Consider the following 20,646-nt stretch of genomic DNA (forward strand, 5'->3'; position numbering starts at 1 on the left):
GTTGTTTCTCAAAGCTATTCTTGTTGATTGCATCCAACTCCGAAAGAGTCCTCTGCTGATCGGAGTGAGTCACTGGTTTCAACATTTCCGAAAGAGAGTCTCTGCCTCTCTCTCGAGTGCGTTTGCAATCCAATCCAATTCATTGCTAAAAGTCCGATTCGTATATTTCTTTCAATAAGAACATTTTCATTGTTGAAATAGTTGTAGAAATAGTTGTAATAGATAGAAAACAAAAAAAACCAACTTCTCATTTATTTTCACCATTTCAGTTACTTACATTTGAAACAAATATGGACAACAATAATCCTCCTTGCAGTACTGAATCAGCATCAGAATCAACCAATTCATCATCAACACCATGTGCATTGGTGTGCATTCAAGTCACGACCATTACGAATTATCCTTCTTCTTCTTGTCAAACACATCATGATGAAAGAAGATTTATATTCAAACATGATCATTCATGAGGAGGATGAAGAGACGATGATCATGCATTCATCAGCAGAACATGATGAATGTTGTTATGAAACGACCATCACGACCACAACCATTCATCATCCTTTGACCACATCCACAACGACGACGAGCACAACGACAATGACTCAATGGTTGGATGCATCCTCTCGACGACGTCATCATGACGAAGAAGAAACAATGAACTTGTCAAAAATGCGCTCTTCGTCCTCCGAAATGCAAGAAAGTGACCAAAAATGTTATTATTATGAACCATCGATGAATTCAAATAAGGAATTGAACCTCTTGGATCATTTCATGGATCACAAGAATCGAGAATCAAATTGCCCTGAAGTGACACGTTCTTCAAAGACTCTCTTCATGGATCATGTTCAAAATTGTGTGGTTGAAATTTCAGATCAAGACAAAATGTCACGAAAATCTCTTTTCAAACATCCAGAACGAGTGTGCACATTATTTAATGTCACTTCGATTGTATTTATTTTCACATTATTACTTGATTTTTATGGACCTCTCTTTTCACCTTCCTTTCTTTTTCAAACACTTGCTGTGAGTGTGTTTGGAATGTACAGTGTGTATAATCAACGACAAGTCATGATTTCATTCTTTGCAATTTTTATTTCCATTTCATTTGCCATTACTCTTTCCGAGACGTTATTGCTCACGTGTTATGGTCACAATAGCTCTGGACTTGTCTTGTATAATAATTGGTTTCATTTGATTCGATTTTTATTGACCTTGATACTTTCCTTGTCATTATTGATTGCTTCGTTTCATGTTCGAGTGGAGGTTGCACGATTGAATGCACTTCGAAGACAATTTATTGCATCATGTTATCATCATGACAATGAACGGAGTGCAATGAAGAAGAAGAGGAACTATCAAGTGCCATTGGATATGACGATCATTAGGAAATTGTATTCGACTGAACGATCGTGTGAGGACTCTCATTTTGTGACACAGAACAAGGTGTGATCAGGAATGTCATCATGTCCTGCCCCAATGTTACATGTTCCGTCTAATGTAAAAAAATGACTAACCTGCCCTTGCATGAGCTCATGCAATTCCTTACTGCCCCAACTTGTACAAACACAAGTAAGAAATGCATGAAATGTGAGCTTACCCAATCCACAATGTAAATAACAAATAAAATTGGGTGTGCTTCTTGCAAGCATGAATATTTATGTACCTATCGTCGATGACGACACTTTCAAAAACTGCCCTCAAAATGCAAATAAAAACACCTTAATTCTATTTGTTCATGTTGTTTTTATGTACATTCAATGTGATATTGTTACATCTTTTTAACAAAGAGAGGCAATGAAGACAATGGTTGTCCTTTGCAAAATTGACTCTCAAACAAGTAGGACACAAATTCAAAACTCGTAGCAGAAACTTTCAAGGTCAATAAATGACTCTCCTCATCCACAGCACCGTTGAATCCACTACAGTCATACTTCACCTTCAAATAATAGTGATAAATCGAGCTTGTTTCGTCTGCAGAGTTTGCCTCTTGATGGTATTTGTGGATCCAATCCATTAATACACTTTTTACCATTGTCGGATCTGCACACATCATATTGAGCTCTTCGTTTTGTGTATCCATGTCCTCATCGGAATGCAGATGGCAAGTCACAAATTGCAACTCGGATCTGTCGTACATTGGTCCACAACACGTAAATAGTAATAACTTGAAAAGATATTGTAGAACAAAGTCAATTTTGAGAAGACCTAACCGATGCAGTTCACAAATCCATGACGTCATGGACTTGTCAAAACACTCACACAATGAAGGATCTGCATTCTCAATACATGGGCACTTTTCACAATCTTTGACAAATTGTGACATTTCTAAATAACATTTTTCAATATTGGCTGTAATTTGTTGGGATTTTTCGGTAATTGTACTCTTGTCTAACAAGGCGAAATTTTCAGATTCAACCTCGTTGCCAACGCCAGAGAATATGCTCTCCTCTTTCATTTTAGCGAGAGAAAAATGTGAAAAATATCGAATGATACGCTCATGAACAAGTTTGGGTTTTTCATGATGCTGGTGAAGTTGTGACGTCGTCGCCACGTCTGAGCATGGTAAAATTCGATCCTCCAGTGTTGATTTGCTCTTGTCAGCAACTCCATACACGAAAAACCAATTCGATTTTAGTTCCCTAATCATGTCTGTGAGGCTTTGCGCATTGCCACGAAGTAACGTATTCGTCGGAGAGACAGAGCTGAGCATGGGTGAGCTAGGGGATAACATGACTTCTTGATGATGTAGCAGATTCTTTTCAGGAGAAATTTCCAAATACTTGGAAGATGTTGCTGAGCTTGCATACGAATTTGCATCTCCTAAGGGTCGTGCCTGTGTGCCAACCACAATAGGCGAAATCAACTTACGGCCTCCAGATGGTGATGGTGACATGGAAGGTGAAATGCAACCGCTCGATACATTCGAATACTGTGATGAATGATAAGGCTGCAACAGCATGTTCGATTCGTTTGAGCCCTCGCCACCATAGGTGAAATTTGGCTTTAATTTCAACAAGACTTGAACTCGATGTTGAAATTCGCCATCCTTCTTCTCGATTGTACGTAAACACCTCTTTGCCAGGTAGAGATAAATTGGAAATTCAAAACAAATGTAAGGTGAAAACCACGTAGGGCTACTTAATCGATAGAACATGTTACACTTATCGGTTTGGCCCAACAACTCTGGTACCTCTGGTTTCACAACTTCCTTAAATACGGCTCTATTAAAAATCTTTTCCTTGTGCAATGATCGTTTATAGAGTCCGAACAAGACCACAAGTGCTCTCTTTGACACTTCCATGTTATTCAAATTCCAAGCAATTTGTGTCGCCAATTTGATTTGTAAATCACTCTTCTCCTCCCAAACTTGAATGCTCGACAACAATTGAGGAAGGAAATAAATGAGATTTTCCTTCGAGTGAGAAATTCTCAAATGCCAACTCTTGCATACCAAATCACACGAGTGCAAAACATCTTTCAGTGAGAGAAAACCTCCGAGAATAATTGCTCTGAAAATAGCTTCATTGGGAGAATTGGTGAGTGTGAATGATTTTTCGTCGTTGTGATCTAATAAATTGTTGTTGTTCAGGGAAAGTGTTGCTCCAATATTGCTATTGGAAGAGGTTGTAGAGCTATTGTTAACACTGGCCATCATGGAAGTTGAAAGATTCAGAGCATCACTATTAATGGCATGAACGACAGTAGGACTACTCATCTCATCGGAAGCTTTCTGATCTAGGTCATTAATTAAGGAATCGCCAACATCATCATTGTCGGAGGCAGTAGAAGAGGACGATGAATTTTCAGAAATAACACTGATGGCGACAGGAGAATTTGGAGATGGCATTCGATTGCCGTTATTCATCATGAGGAGAGAAGAGGTGGATAGGGAAGGAGTAACGACAGTTGTGCTCGATGTTGTTGTGGTCATCATGCTTGGAGTGGTCGTTGTTGATGAAACACCAATTGAGTCACTACCAGGTGCTGAGGAATACAGAGATTTGTTATTTCCACTATTGTGGATGTTGTTGTGGTTCGTTTTTGAATCATTAAGCACATCATCTCCACTATTAGTATTGGTGCTATTCGTATTGGCGTGGCCATTATTCGTCATCATTGCAATATTATGATTACTATTTCGGGAAGCAACGAGAGAGTGGGCAGAGGAAGTGGTAGATGAGGGTGTTGTTCCACTATTATGATTACCACTTCCATTCTGAACCACACACAATAAATCTCTCCACTTTTTCCTATTCAAAACTTCAATTAATTGTTGTGTACCACTTGGTCTCGGAACAGCAGCACTACCACTATTGGAGGTTTGCATCATCATGGGGGATGAAATGGATGAATGATAATCTGTTGAGGTTGATGATACACTCGGGAAAGCATAATCCAAATTGGACGATGAAATAATTTGTTGTTGCGTCGTTGGAGTCGAGGGTGCCAATGACGAAGAGGAAGATACGAGGTTAAATTTTTGTTGTTGGGAAGATGATAAATTAGGCTCACTAAAGCCAGCGGAATGGTGGTGATGATGATGATGATGCAACAATGAGGATGGAGAGGGAGTATGAACAGAGCTAGGTGTGTTTCCGAGTTGTTGTTGTTGTTGTTGCTGATGTTGGAAATGTAAGGATGAGGATGGATGATGGTGGGGCAATGAAGGCGATGACAGAGAAGACGCCGAAGAAGGAGAAAAGAGCACGGGAGGTGAGGTGGGTGAGGAAGGTGGTGAATGACCACCGAGAGCTCCAAGCATCATCATGTCTGCAAAGAGTACGGTTGAGCCAATGGTTGAGTTGTTGTTCTGTTCCGTATTGGGCAAAACAATGGGAGAAGATAATTGTTGACTCGAACGTCTCAAGGAAAGTCTTCGGAAAGCATTGGACATGGAAGATCTTCGTTTGGGAGGAGGTGGAGGCGGAGACGATATGGTATTGTTGTTGGGGAGAGTGGTATTTGAATTATTATTGACCCCACCAATAATTGGTGAAGCCGTACCATTGGAGAAGATTGGGAAGGTTGTTGTGATTGTTGTTGTTGATGATGAATATGCTCCATGACATTGGGACTACTTTTCGTTTGATTACCCTCAAGTGATGAAGAAGAGAGAATACTCGAGGAACTGCTCTGTTTGGAGGCCACATTCGAGTTGGGTTGAGGAGAGAGTGGTGGTTGGGAATGAGTCTTGGGTACATGTTGTTGTGATGGTTGAGAATGAGCAAACATGGATGAAAGCGATGAACTCGTCATGGCCTGTCCATCCTCGTGATCAACAATACCTCCTCCGTCATGCGTCTTGTTGGTTGTAAAGAGAGAAAGAGAACGAGATTTTGGATGCTCTTCATGATGATGCGTTTCCTTATTATTTGTTGTAGTAGAGGTGGAAGAATGTTTTTGCTGTTTCTTCTTGCCTGATGATGAGGATGTATTAATCATGTCGTCCACAGACCGATTGTTCTGACTACCAGGAAGAAAGTTTTTGAAAAGTGCTTTCATGATTCTATGAGATCGTTTAATTGATAATATTAATGACGATGATGAAGATGATCACTTTCAGTTCGGCAGCACAAGATTTGATGATGTGTGCTCTCTATCCAAAGAAGAAGAAGAATCAATCTATGGCCAATGTTATTGTGATGTATTTGTGTCAAATTAAATCGCAAATTTCAGATTGGTGTTGTTGTTGGGTTTCAATTCTCTCTCCTGCCTCTTCAGCAACCACTATTGACAATAATATTATAGGAATGTTCTTGTTGAGAGTGAATATCCAAATCCAATCACTTAGTCAACAGAGAGGAGACGAAAGTTTTAAACACACTCTGTATCAGAGTTGATGTTTGTTGTTGTTGTTATGGTGTTCAACAATACAGGAGAGAAAGTGTGCCCGAGTTGTTGTTTCTCTTCTTTTGTTGTTGTTGATAATAATGCTCAACCCGGCAACTGTTTGGACGACGGAAATGACTTTGGATTACAGCAATAATTGGAATGCGTCAATGAAGTGTTGTTATTGCTTTGTATAAAATCGTTGTTGACGTTTGTCCAATAATGAAGAGTGAACCCACTCAACAAGCTAATAACGAGTGATGAAACGATTTACAAATTCTTTCGTCTTGGCAATAAATAACAACACCACTCACGATGCGTCCAACGAACTCGAGAGACAATTTGTTTCTTTGAAATTTTGGAAGATTGACATTTTACCGCATGTCTTGCTTCAAAATGGCTCGGAAATGAATGAGGTTGTGACTGATCATTTTTAGCAACTTGTCAAATTGTTCTTGGGTTTCCATCAGGCTTGAGTAAGGAAATTGTTGGAAAGCTTGTGCAGCTATGGACGTTGTGGTGGTAGTGTTGTATCTGTTGGTATTGGTCTTTAATAACCGGTGGGAATAGCGTTGGAAGGTATCTGAGGCAATGAGGCATTCTCAACAAACTCACAAGAGAGATATGTCAAGAAAGACTAACGAAGGTCAGAAAAAGCTCGCCTTTATCGAGAACTGAAGTTAAAATCGCTTGGAATGCAAGATTCAATCTGACGAGAGGTTACTTTTGGCGCCGTTTTTGTAGTCATCCAAATTCAAAATTATAAAAAAATTCAGTTCATCATGCCACCTGCTAACGCTTCTAAGGAAGAAAAGGAAGATTCAAAAATTACTGATGAAAGGCAAGCATGGATTGAAAAGATTGTGAGGAACACTTTTAGAGTGTCAGAGAAGGAAACAAGAAAGTTACTTGAAACAGATGAATATAGGTAAGTAGATGTGATGTGTTGAGCTAATCATACAACGTTGTATATTTTGAATTTCATCATGTTTCCCCACCCATCGGTGTTTGTTTCGTTTTGCCCTTTGTATATATGCACATTGCTCTGGACCTTTTGGAATCTAAACTTCCTAATTGCCTCAATGTAACTGTATCCCATTTCATTTAAAGAAAAATCACAAGTACCTTCTTTGAAAATGTAGAAGCCAAACAAATTTTCATCTTCTACAACTCGGGCAACAATCTCAGTATTGCAATTCAAATGCCATCATCGTATTTGAAAAAGACAATATACTTTATCAAAAAATCCAAAGTTTCGCTCACACCTGAAAACATTGCGAACTCGCTCTTGGTTGGTGAAGTGTCGGAGTCAGCACTCGAAACACTGTCATTGGTATCCAATCAACTTTTCCTTCCAATATTGAAGAATAGTGTGGAACAATCATCATCAGCCGAAGATTCAGATGAGAAAGTCTCTAGAGATGTCGTTACATATTTTCATAAATTCCTAGCTACCGTGTATGTTACATCGGGACAAATTGAAGGAAAAACATTATTGCCAATTCCACCCGATGATGTCGTAGTGCAAGAAACAAGAGATCAAGAACAAGACAAGGATATGATTCATGCCCTCGAAACAGCAGTTGTAAATTGGGCCAATCAAATCAAGGATGTCTTGACAAAAGATCCCGAAGTTCTTTTCACCCCAATTATCATCCAGGACCATTGGATGAAATTGAATTTTGGAATTCGAAAAGAGCTGATCTAGATTCAATTTCAAAGCAACTCGCTAGCGATAAGGTCACAAAGGTCATTGAAATTCTCAAAAACAATCAAAGTACCTATATTCCATCATTTATGAAAATGGTGGAAGAAGTTGATGTAAAAAAACAAGAGGCATTCGATAACCACAGGTTTTTGAAACCACTAAGAAAATATTTTGAAAGTGTTAACATCAAGAGTGACAACCATTCAGAATATTTAGAGTTACCAAACGTGTTTAGAAGCATTTTTCACTTGATATTTATGATTTGGAAAACTTCAACTACTTACAACAAACCAGAACGTCTTGTTGTTCTAGTGAGAGAGCTCTGCAACGATCTCATTGATCATTCTAGAGAATACATTGGAGGTAAAGAAATTTTCAACACTGAATTTCCTGATGCTGTCGAGAAGTTTGAAAACACTCTGTCCATCTGCGGTTTGGTGAAGAAGTATTTTTTCGCTTACAAGGCCAAAGTTGAGCAAGAGTGCCCTAATAATCAATGGAAAGTTGCCCCAGCAGCTCTCTTCCACAGATTGGATCTATTCTTGGAGAGATGTAGAGACATACTAAATATTTTCAATCAAGGCAGATTGTTTGGAAAATTGGCAAATATTCAAATTGGTGGTACAAAAGGTGATAGTTTAAGTAGAGAGGTGAAAGATATTCACGTTAGATTTAGTGAAGAAATTGCCAAGTTTAAAGAAATTCAGTACGATGCACTAATGGTTGAAGAGCACAAGTTCGAAGAAGACTTTTATAACTTTAAGAATCAAATTAAGGAATTCGAAAAGAAGATTGGATCGATCATCTCGAAAAGTTTTGAAGAAAGTAACACTATTCATGCTGGAGTTAAAGTGATTGAAAGTTTTGATGGCCTTTTAGATCGTGAGAGTGTTCAACAAGAAATTGTCAAGAAGCAAGGTGATTTACTTACAACCTTTAGAAAAGAGTTGAAGAGAGTTCAACAAACGTTCACCGAGTCGAAAAACTCCCCAATTATTTTCCATAACATGCCACCCGTGACAGGAGCAATTCAATGGGCAGAATCATTATTGGAGAGAATTGACGGACCAATGACTAAGCTCACTTCATTGAGCAAGACTGTCTTTGAAACTTCTGAAGGAAAAGAGACTGTCAAACTCCACGCTAACATTGTTGGAAAAATTAAGCAGTATCAACAACAATTGTATACGGAATGGGCAAAGTCTGTTGGTGAGACATCAGAAACCAAGTTGAATGAAAAATTGTTGAAGAGAGGTCAAGATGGTATGGTCACTGTAAATTTTGATCCTGCACTTGTTAGACTTTTGAGAGAAGTCAATTATCTTCAAAAGATCAACACTCTTCACGAAGGTGAACCTCAATGGAACATTCCACAAGAAGCTATTGACCTGTTCGAAAAGAATGAAAAGTATAGAACACAAACAGGTAGCTTGGAGTATATTGTAAATATGTACAATGTTGTTCATTCATCTCTGATTGATGTTGAGAGACCACTCTTCCAACAACAACTCGACAAGATTGACACCATTTTGGAAAAAGCTACAACCGAGTTGTGCTGGAAGAATGATTCAGAGATTGATACATTTTTGTCTGAGGCTATGAATGCAGTCAAACTTGCAAGTCATACTCTTTCATGTATTAAGAAAAATATTGGAGAAATTGAAAAGGCTTTGGTTAAATGGGAGAAGAATCCAATGTTCCAAAGAAAGGAAACAAGAACATTAACAATGAAAGAGTTTGATGCAAGAAGCAAGGAAATGAAATCTACCTATGATAAAATGGTCAAGAAAACTGGTGAGCTAATATCCGCCAAATTGAGTGACTGTCTTGAAGTACTACGAGGAGGAAAACAAAAGTCATCTGAGGAACAAATTCCTCAAGAACTTGGATGTATTGGAGTTGATGAAAATAGTGCAGCATGGAAGAATTTCGTAACATATGCCAATAATATGGTCATTGATGGAATTTGTAAATCTGTCATGGCCTCCATGAAATCTCTAATGGAGCAAATGAGTGTTGAATATTTGCAAAGAACTGAACAAAGCCCATTCCTCGAAATTTCTCTTGTACTTGAAAAGAAACACACCAACATACCACATCATGATATTTATGAAGCATCATTCAGTCCTAGTCTTAAACCAAAAGATGAAGGCTCATTCAAGACGGTCATAGATTCATGGATCAATGATTTCTGTACGGTATCGGCCTCTATTTCCCGATTAGACACAGGATCAGGAGATTATCGGAAAGAGGTTATGCAAAATACTGAAATCAAGAACGCTATCAAGCAAATTCATGACAGCGTTGATTATGTGACAAATGAATGTAACAAGTTTGCTGAACAGTTCATAGCACACAAGAAAATTTATGAGATTGATCAAAAGGAGCACTTTGAAGAATTCCTAGAACATACTTTACCACACGAGCAAACTAAGGGCAAAGCCTACAACATTGATGTTGCTAAATTCGATGAGCAAATCAAAAAGTACCACGGTATTTATGAACAAATCAAGGAGCTGACAGGTTGTGACAATGCAGGATGGCTACGAGTGGATGCCAAGCCAATCAAACAAGAATTATTACGAATTTGCACCTCGTGGGAAAAACAATTCTCCAACTTCTTGGCCAATAGCGTCTCTGAACGACTCAATGATATTTTCAGCTTTATGGCTACTGTTGAGAGTGGAATTGACAAGGAAGTTGCTACCGGAGATATTGCCACGCTGAGAGAGGTGATTCGATACATTCGAGATATCAAGATTGAGACTGAGAGCGAGCATGGCATTTTCCAACCTTTGCAAGAAATTACTCAACTCCTTGCCTCCTACGGTATCGAGCTTGCTCCAACATTAATTTCTTCGCTTGAGCAAGCACCAGCCAAATGGGATGGACTTTATAAGAGATCATTGGTGAGAAGAACCGAGTTGAGCGATCTTCAAGATCAAGAATCTACCAAAGTGAAGGAACAAGGTGTTCAATTCGGTAAACGAGTTCTCAAATTCCAAGAAGAATTCAGAGAGATTGCTGCATTCTTTTACAAATCAGGATCGCAAGAAGCTTACAAGTCTATCGACAAGTGGCAATTACTTCTTGTCGACATGGAAAAGGAGGCAACTAAATTGAGAGAGTTGCAAGACTTGTTTGAAATTACTGTAAGCGAGTATAATGCCCTAAAGACATGCAGAGAAGAGGTTGTTTTGTTAAAGTCTCTGTGGGATATTATTGCTCATATTCTCTCACTCTTTAAGGATTGGATGAAAACTTCATTCAAGAAGGTTGATGTGGACGCTCTTGTTGAAGAATCAAAGAAGTTGAAAAAAATTATTCAAAACTTTAATGCCAAGGCCAGAGCTTGGGACAGTTATATTGGCTTGAACAATGCTGTAACGAACATGTTGACTTCACTTCCTCTTGTTCAAGACTTGAGAAATCCTGCTATGCGAAGAAGACACTGGGATGAATTGTTAGATGAGACTCACAAGAAAGGTGCCATTGATCCAGATGACAATTTTAATTTAGATCAATTATTAGATCTCGGTCTTCACAGTTATGTTGATACTGTTCAAACCATTGTAGACAAGGCAAGCAAGGAGTTGATCATTGAAAAGAGTTTAACAAAGGTTGAATCTACATGGGAAAAATTAGCCTTCGTTTTTGGTATGATGAAGAATTGAAATGCCCAATTTTGGGTAGCGTTGAAGAAATTGTTGAGGTGCTTCAAGACAATCAAGTACAATTACAAAACATGTCAACCATGAAATATGTAGAATTTTTCATTGACTCTTTAACAAAATGGCAAATTGCACTCTCTACCATTGATAGTATCATTACAGAATGGGTAGGAGTACAAAAGAAGTGGCAAAACTTGTATCCAATCTTTATGATGTCCAAGGATATCAAGGAAAAGTTGCACGAAGATGCTGTAAGATTTGCTGAAGCCGATTCCGAATGGAGAATATTTATGGATGTGGCCAAGACAGTACCAAAAATTACTGAAGCATGTACTGAGCCAACAATTCGTACAAAGCTCAACTCCAGCTTGGATGTATTGGAGTATTTACAACACGTAGAAGAAAAGTTAGACATGTGTCAAAAGTCGCTCTCAGAGTATTTGGAGACGAAATGTAAGGCATTCCCAAGATTCTACTTTATCAAAGCAGGAGATGTTATTGATATTTTGAGTAAGGGTTCTTATCCCAAGCTTGTCATGAAACACATGTCAAAAATTATCGAAGCTACTTCTACTTTAACCTTTGATGAAAATTCTGATATTGCTAACGGTCTTATTAGTAAGGAAGATGAAATCATCTCGTTCCCTGAAAAGTATGAATGTAAAGGTCCTGTTGAGGATTGGTTGAACGGCGTATTGAAAACGGTTGTCAAGTCTTTAACCACCATTTTAGGAGAAGCTCATGCTGCCTACGTTGAACAACAACGAGATCAATGGGTCTTCCAATTTCCAGCTCAAATCGTTGTTGTGGCTTCTCGTGTTTGGTTCACAAGCGAAGTCAACTCAGCCTTTGAAAGACAAGAAGAAGGAAATAAGAACGCTCTCAAAGATTACTATAATCAACTTAAGGATCAATTGGCCAAACTAACTACCCTGGTTCAAGGAGAATTGACTTCAGGTGACCGAAAGAAGATTATCACTCTTATCACTGTAGACGTTCACAACAGAGACATTGTTCTCAAGCTGATGGAGGAAAAGGCAGAAAACGCTCAGGTATTTACTTGGCAATCCCAATTGAGATATAGCTGGGATGATACTAAAGGTTGTACCATCAACATTGCTGATGCTGAATTTAAATATGGCTATGAGTATATTGGTAATTGTGGTTGCTTGGTTATTACACCACTCACAGACAGATGTTACATTACCCTAACACAATCATTGAGATTAATCATGGGAGGTGCTCCAGCCGGCCCTGCAGGTACAGGTAAAACTGAAACAACAAAAGATCTTGGAAGAGCTTTGGGTATTCAGGTCTATGTGTTCAACTGTACTGAGCAAATGAATCCAGCTTCATTGGGTAATATTTTCAAAGGTCTTGCTATGACTGGTACTTGGGGTTGTTTCGACGAGTTCAACCGTATTAGAGTTGGTGTCTTGTCTGTCGTTGCCACACAATTTAAATCCATTCTTGATGCCCTCAGAGCCCAAAAGAAAGAATTTATTTTCGAACAGGAAAATATTTCACTCATTCCAACATGTGGTGTTTTCATTACCATGAATCCTGGTTATAAGGGACGTACAGAGTTGCCAGAAAACCTTAAAGCCTTGTTTAGACCTTGTGCAATGATTGTTCCTGACTTTATGAACATTTGCGAGATCATGTTGGCTTCAGAAGGTTTCATTAATGCAAAAGATTTGGCTAAAAAGTTTGTGACACTCTACAGATTGAATAAGGAATTACTATCCAAACAAGATCACTACGATTGGGGTCTTCGTGCCATTAAATCTGTGCTCGTTATTGCAGGAGGTTTGAAGAGAGCTGAACCAACAGTCTCTGAAGATCGAATTCTTATGAGAGCTCTCCGAGATACCAATCTTGCCAAATTATCCAAGGACGATATTGAAATTTTCAAAGGACTCATCAGAGATTTGTTCCCAAGAATTGAAATTGAGCCAAAGAGTGATCCAGAGTTGGTGAAGGCCATTAAACAAGCAACTGAAGAACGTAAATTACAAACTGGAGAAAATGATATTTTCATTGGCAAGGTTGTTCAATTCAAGGAATTGCTCGATGTAAGACACTCTGTATTCGTTTTGGGTCCTGCTGGCTCTGGTAAGAGCTGTGTCTGGAAAACATTAGCCAAGGCTTTTGAAATTCAAGGCAAGAGAACTTGGTTCCATGTGCTCAATCCAAAATCTGTCACCAGTGGTGAATTGTATGGTTATACTCATCCTGTTTCAAAAGATTGGAAAGACGGTCTTCTTTCATTCACAATGAGAGAAATGGCTGAAACTAAAACCTCAAATCCAAAGTGGATTGTATTGGACGGTGATATCGATGCTGAGTGGATTGAATCCATGAACACAGTCATGGACGATAACAAGGTCTTGACTTTGGCCAGTAATGAACGTATTCCACTCAATCCAACTATGAGAATGCTTTTCGAAATTGACCATTTAAGAAATGCCACTCCTGCCACAGTTTCTAGAGCTGGTATTCTCTTCTTGAACGAGACAGACATTGGATGGCAACCATTCAAAGAAAGCTGGATTGAGGCAAGAAATGTTGAAAAAGAAAAGCAAAACCTTGATCGTTTATTCTACACCTATGCACCACACATTCTTGGATGGCTTAAAAAACATCATCATATCATTCCAAGACAAGATATCAACATGATTCAAACTTTGTGTTATTTGTTAGAAAGCCTCATCACACCCGAGTCATGTCCACCAGGATGTTCTCATGAAATTTATGAATACTACTTTGCATTTGCTTGTGTTTGGGCCTTTGGTGGTGCTCTAGAAGAGGATGAAAGAATACTTTTCAACGGAATGTTTAAGAAAGACTTCCCACAAGTTAAATTCCCAGATACCGCTACCGTTTTTGATTTCTATGTTGTCACTGAGGGAGACAGTGTCCGCCTTGAACCATGGTCTACTAAAGTCCAAGAGTATATTCATGACCCTGAATTACCATTCAGTGAAATTGTAGTGAATACTGCTGACACTGCCAGATTAACGTATTTGACTGATCTTTTGGCAGACAAGAAGAAACCTGTATTGCTTGTCGGTACTGCTGGTACTGGTAAGACTACTGTGGTGAAAGGAAAGCTGAGAAATCTTGATGAGGATACTCTCTACACGACCATCAACTTTAACAGTAATACCGACGCTGAATCATTCCAAAACATTCTTGAACAATCTATTGTTAAGAAGGCTGGTAAAATGTATGGTCCACCAGGTAGAAAGAAGTTAATTTACTTTATCGATGATTTGAACATGCCAAATCCTGACAAGTATGGAACACAATCTGCAATTGAATTTTTACGTCAACACATGGATTATGGCTTTTGGTACGACAGAAACAACATGAGTACTAAGGAAGTCGGTAACGTTCAATATATTGCAGCAATGAATCCAAAGGCTGGTTCCTTTACTGTCACAGGAAGACTTCAAAGACACTTTGGTATGTTTGCTTGCACATTCCCAGCAGATGCAGACTTGAGAACAATCTATTCTCAAATTATCAATTCTCACTTGGAGACCTTTGACAAGAAAGTTCATAATGTTGCTGGTAAATTGGTGGAAGCTACTATCAAGTTGCATAAGGAGGTTTCAAAGTTCTTCTTACCAACTGCAGTTAAATTCCACTATCAATTTAACCTTAGAGAGATTTCTAACCTTTTCCAAGGTCTATGTCGATCAACTAAAGAAAATTACACAGAACCATCTCAACTTATTAGATTGTGGATGCATGAATCGTTCAGAGTATTCTCTGATAGAATGACTGAGCATGAAGATGTTGCAAAATTCAATGCAATGGCTACCAAAATCAGTAAGGATGTCCTTGATTGTGAAATTACAGATGGTGAGAACTTGATATTTGCATCATTCATTTCTGACCAAGATGGTAACGGTCCTTACATTGAAGCAACAGATTATCAAAAATTGAAACAAACTCTGGAAAGAAAGTTGGATGAATATAACTCATCACGATCCATTATGAATCTCGAGTTGTTTAAACAAGCTATTTGGCATATTTGCAGAATTAGTCGTATTTTATCAAATCCAAGAGGTAATGCTCTATTGGTAGGAGTTGGTGGTAGCGGTAAACAAAGTTTGGCTAGATTGGCTTCATTCATTAACAATTATGAAATTTCGCAAATCACTGTTACACCATCCTACAAAATTCTTGATTTCAAGAAGGATCTTTTGGAATTGTACAAGAAAGCTGGTGAAAAGGACATGAAGATTTCATTCATCCTAACTGACTCGCAAATTATTGACCAAAAGCAACTTGTGTTCATTAACGACTTTTTATCATCTGGATACATCCCTGAATTGTTCACACCTGACGACATTGAAAAATCTATTCAAGCAGTTCAACCAGCTGTTAAATATGCTGGTAAGGATCACAATGATAAGAAAGTGTGTTGGGACTTCTTCCTTGAAAAAGTCAAAAAGAATTTGCACTTGGTGTTGTGCTTCTCTCCAGTTGGTGAGCAATTACGTACTTGGTGTAGAAAATTCCCTGCCATCATGAATTGCTCTGTCATTGATTGGTTCCATGAATGGCCAAGAGATGCTCTCATTTCTGTGGCTTACAGATTCCTTAACTTTGATGATCTTCAATTAGGAGATGAAGCCATGATCACCAATATTTCTGAGCATATGGCATTTGTGCATGAATCTGTGAGCGAAGCTTGTAAGACTTATCAACAAGTGGACAGAAGATACAACTATACAACACCAAAGAGCTTCCTCGAACTCATTGAAGTCTACAAGAAGTTGTTGGCAAAGAAGAGAGAAGAGCTCAATAGCACTATTGATAGATTAAGCAATGGTTTGACCAAGATTAATGAATCTGAAGAAAAGGTGAAAGAATTGTCAACCGTTCTTGCTCAAGAAGCTATTGTAGTCGAAGAGAAGAAGAGAGCCACAGAGGACCTGTTAGCAAAAGTCACTAAGGAAAATACTTTCTTGGCGAGCCAACAAAAAATTGTGGAAGAGGAAGAAGTCAAGCAAAACAAGGTTGTTGCTGAAGTTAATGCTCTTGCAAAAGTTTGTTCCGAAGAGTTAGCAAAGGCAGAACCTCTTATTGAAAAGGCCAAGAAGAGTTTGGAAGTGTTGAATGTCAAGGACTTCCAAGAATTGAAATCATTCACAAACCCACCAGCTTTCGTCGACGTTGTCACTGCCGCTGTCATGATTTTGAAAGCTCCAAGAGGTGTTCCAAAGAATGTCGTTTGGGCTGAAAGCAAGAAGATGATGAACAATCCAAACCAATTCATGACCGAACTAATTTCATTCAATGCTGAAACTATTCCAAAGATTCCACAGGAGAATATTGATGCCCTCAAAAATAACAAGTATTTACAACATCCAGAATTCAAGCCTGAATTGATTCAAAGCAAGTCTAAGGCTGCTGCAGGTTTGTGCGACTGGGTCATTAACGTGGTTGCGTTCTATGACTTGGACAAGTTGATCGAGCCAAAGAGACAACAATTGGCTCAAGCTATGGAAGAAAAGGAAAAGAATGAGAGCCACCTTAGAAAGATTAGTGACAAATTGAACTCACTCAGAAAGGCCAAAGAACAAGCAGAATTGGAACACAACAATGCTCAACAAGAACTGATTAGAATTGAAAAGCAAAAGAAAAAGACAGAAGACAAGCTCAGTCTTGCTCACAGATTGGTCAATGGTTTGTCTGACGAAAAAATTAGATGGGCTGACTCGATTAAGGACCTCAAGGAACGTGAAAAGACATTGATTGGAGATGTATTACTGGCATCTGCTTTCCTTTCATATGTTGGGCCTTTCACTAAAAAGTACAGAGATCATTTGGTGAATGAGAAATGGATTATTGATCTCAAGGAGAGAAAGATTCCAACAACCGAAGGTATTGATCCTTTGTTTGGTGTTTTGGCTGAAGATGCCCAAGTTGCTCAGTGGAATAACGAAGGTCTCCCATCTGATAGAGTTTCAATTGAAAATGGTGCCATTGTCACAAATTGTAAACGTTGGCCGTTATTGATTGATCCTCAATTACAAGGTGTCAAGTGGATTAAGAACATGGAAAGCAAGAACAATTTACAAGTTGTTCAATTGACCAAGAAGGGATATTTAGAGACTCTTATTCATGCCATCATGAACGGCTATCCCGTGCTGTTAGAAAATGTTGGAGAGTCAATTGATCCAATCCTTGATCCATTGTTATCACAAAGTTACACCAGAAAAGGCAGTTCTGTCAGTATCAAGCTCGGTAATCGTGAGGTTGATTTCGATCCTAAATTCAAGCTCTATATTCAAACTAAATTGCCTAATCCTCATTATCGACCAGAAATTGTTGCTCAAACTACCTTGCTTAACTTTATGGTCACGGAACAAGGTCTCGATGATCAGTTACTTGGTACTGTTGTCAACAAGGAAAGACCTGACTTGGAAGAGCTTCGTCTTTCTTACTTGAGACAACTAAGACAGTTCAAGATTGACCTGAAGAATTGTGAAGACGCTCTTAGAAACGAGTTATCGAACGCTAAGGGTGACTATTTGGAGAATCACAGACTCATTGACAACTTGGAAGCTACCAAAAAGAAGTCACAACAAATCAAGGTTAGCTTGAAAGAAATTTTGGAGAATAACAAGATGATTGATGAAAGTAGACAAGTTTATAGACCTGTATCTATTAGAGGTTCCATGTTGTACTTCTTGATTGACCAATTGTCCAAGATTGATCACATGTATCAATATTCACTTGAAGCTTTCATGGTTGTGTTCAATAAGGCTCTTGAAAAGGCAGAAGCTGCAGAGGCTGTAGAAAAGAGAGTGGAAAACATTGTTGACAGCATCACCGAGACATTGTTCAGCTATGTGTCAAGAGGTTTGTTCGAAAGACACAAACTCATTTTCTCAACCATGCTTTGTATTGAGATTATGAAGAAGAAGAATGAACTCGATCCTACTCACATTGACTTTTTGTTGAGAGCACCAAGAATTGATGGAATTGAAAGAAAGGAAACTGTGATTGGATGGTGTTCTGAATTGAGTTGGGCATATGTTCAAGCATTGAGTCAAATTGAAGGAACAACACCAGCATTCAACCTCCTTCCTGAGGACATGGCTGGTTCTTGGAGAAGATGGAAGGAATGGACAGAGTTTGAAAAGCCAGAAGAAAAGCCACTTCCATTAGAATGGAAGAACTTGACACCATTCCAAAGATTATTAATTATTAGATGTCTCAGACCTGACAGATTGACAATGGCTGTCACAAACTTTGTTAAGGAACGTATTGGAGAAAAATATGTCAGAGATATCCCAGTTGATTTGGAGGTTTCATACCTCGATTCTGGCCCAACCACACCACTGTTCTTCATTCTATCACCTGGTGTAGATCCTGTCAAATCTGTTGAAAAGATTGGTGAAAAGTATGGATTCACTACTGCACTTGGAAAATTCAAGAACGTTTCATTGGGAGAGGGTCAAACCGTTGTTGCCGAAAATGCTTTACAACACGCTTTCAGAACTGGTGGTTGGGTCATGTTGAACAACCTTCACTTGACTCCAGAATGGTTAGGTACATTGGAAAAGAAGCTTGACCAATTTGCTGAACAATACAGTAGACAAGAAATGAGAGAAAAGAAGAGAAGGAGAAGGAATCAGCACTGAAAAAGACATCTTCCACGACCAAGATCAATGCCGAAGAAGCTGAAGTATCCATTGAGGTTGCTGAAACGACACCTCCAGCTGAAGAACAACCAGCACAAATTCCAGCTGAGGAACATCATGACGACGATGAAGAAGAGGAAGAAGACAATGGACATCCTGACTTTAGAGTTTTCTTGTCGGCTGAACCTTCGAATCAAATTCCAATTGGTATTCTGCAAAGATCCATCAAATTGACCAACGAACCTCCAAGCGGATTGAAAGCAAACTTGGTACGATCTCTGTTGCAATTTGATGATAATGTTTGGGAAGGAAGCTCCAAACAAACAGAATTTAAGGGAATTTTATTCTCCCTTTGCTTCTTCCATGCCTGTATTGTGGAAAGAAAGAAGTTTGGACCTCAAGGTTGGAACAGAAATTATCCATTTAACCTTGGTGACTTGACAACATGTATTCTTGTATTGAACAACTACTTGGAAGATAGACCAAAGGTACCATGGGAAGATTTACGTTATGTCTTTGGTGAAATTATGTATGGTGGTCACATTACTGACGATTGGGATCGAAAACTCTGCAAGACCTACTTGGAAAAGTTCATTCGCCCAGATGTAGTTGATCAAATCGAGTTGTGTCCTGAATTCTTGTCACCACCCACCAATTTGAGTCATAAGGGTTATTTGGAATATGTGGAAAAGAATCTTCCACCTGAAAGTCCTGTTTGTTATGGATTGCATCCAAATGCAGAAATTGGTTTCAGAACTGCTCAAGGTGAAAATATGTTTAACATGATTACAGAAATGCAACCAAGATCTGCTGCAGGAGGAGGTGCTGGAATGACCTTCCAAGAAAAGGTTCAAGCTGGTATTCGAAGAATTTTAGATGCACTTCCTGAGCCTTTCAATTTGGAGGAAATTTCTGATCGACTCGATGAAGAGAGAACTCCTTATCAAAACTCCTTCTATCAAGAATGTGAATACATGAACAAGTTGCTAGCCGAGCTTGATCGTTCACTCAAGGAATTACAAAGTGGTCTGGATGGTTTATTGACTATCAGTGACAAGATGCAAGTTCTACAAAACGCCATCTACATGAACAAGGTACCAGAGACATGGGCTGCTCTTGCTTATCCATCTCCAAGAAAATTGGACGGTTGGTTCGATGATTTACTTCAAAGATATCAACAATTGTTGAACTGGACAGCTGATTTGCAAACACCAAAGGTTGTTTGGATTTCTGGTTTGTTCAATCCTCAATCATTCTTGACTGCTATCATGCAAACTATTGCTAGACAAAAGACATGGGCTCTCGATGAAATGACTTTGGTTGCAGATGTGACCAAGAAGTATGCTGTTGATGAAATTGAACAAGCTGCAAGAGAAGGTGCCTATGTGACTGGTTTGTCGCTTGAAGGAGCTGCATGGGACTCTAAGAAGGGAACATTGGTTGATTCCAAATTGAAAGATCTCCATCCAAAGATGCCAATTATTCATATTAAGGCTGTCCAAAACGAAAAGGCTGATCCAAACAGCTTCTATGATTGCCCTGTTTATAGAACTCAAGAAAGAGGTCCAGATTATATCTTCACTTGTAAATTGAAGACTCGTGATCCTCCATCCAAGTGGATTATGGCTGGAGCTGCAATGCTTTTGGATTGTCCTTCAACCATCTAAGGCTTCCCAAAGTTGTAAATAGTAACCTGTTAATTAAACAATCAATTATTGTCATTATTATATGACCTCGAACGCTCAAAAATGAGATTTTTTATCGAAAACGA

The 20,646-nt window shown here is 38.7% G+C and overlaps 3 protein-coding genes across 3 annotated transcripts; 2 read left to right on the forward strand and 1 right to left on the reverse strand.

The window, feature by feature from the left end:
• Positions 1-426: 426 nt before the first annotated feature.
• Positions 427-1,449, forward strand: C9374_002168 (uncharacterized protein; the record flags this gene model as incomplete). Its single annotated transcript, XM_044691556.1, has 1 exon — positions 427-1,449. The coding sequence occupies one exon, from the start codon at positions 427-429 to the stop codon at positions 1,447-1,449; it is 1,023 nt and encodes a 340-aa protein (XP_044551125.1).
• Positions 1,450-1,768: 319 nt separating this feature from the next.
• On the reverse strand, positions 1,769-5,502 carry C9374_002169 (uncharacterized protein; the record flags this gene model as incomplete). The annotated part of the gene is made up of 2 exons (XM_044691557.1): positions 1,769-4,810; positions 5,005-5,502. 2 exons carry the CDS (start codon positions 5,500-5,502, stop codon positions 1,769-1,771), a joined length of 3,540 nt encoding a protein of 1,179 aa, XP_044551126.1.
• Positions 5,503-6,611: 1,109 nt separating this feature from the next.
• Positions 6,612-20,542, forward strand: C9374_002170 (uncharacterized protein; the record flags this gene model as incomplete). The annotated part of the gene is made up of 5 exons (XM_044691559.1): positions 6,612-6,757; positions 6,940-7,287; positions 7,353-11,194; positions 11,305-18,783; positions 18,849-20,542. The coding sequence occupies 5 exons, from the start codon at positions 6,612-6,614 to the stop codon at positions 20,540-20,542; spliced, it is 13,509 nt and encodes a 4,502-aa protein (XP_044551127.1).
• Positions 20,543-20,646: the final 104 nt, after the last annotated feature.

Source organism: Naegleria lovaniensis (assembly GCF_003324165.1).
Source record: "Naegleria lovaniensis strain ATCC 30569 chromosome Unknown tig013, whole genome shotgun sequence".
NCBI classification, from domain to species: Eukaryota; Heterolobosea; class Eutetramitea; order Acrasida; family Naegleriidae; genus Naegleria; species Naegleria lovaniensis.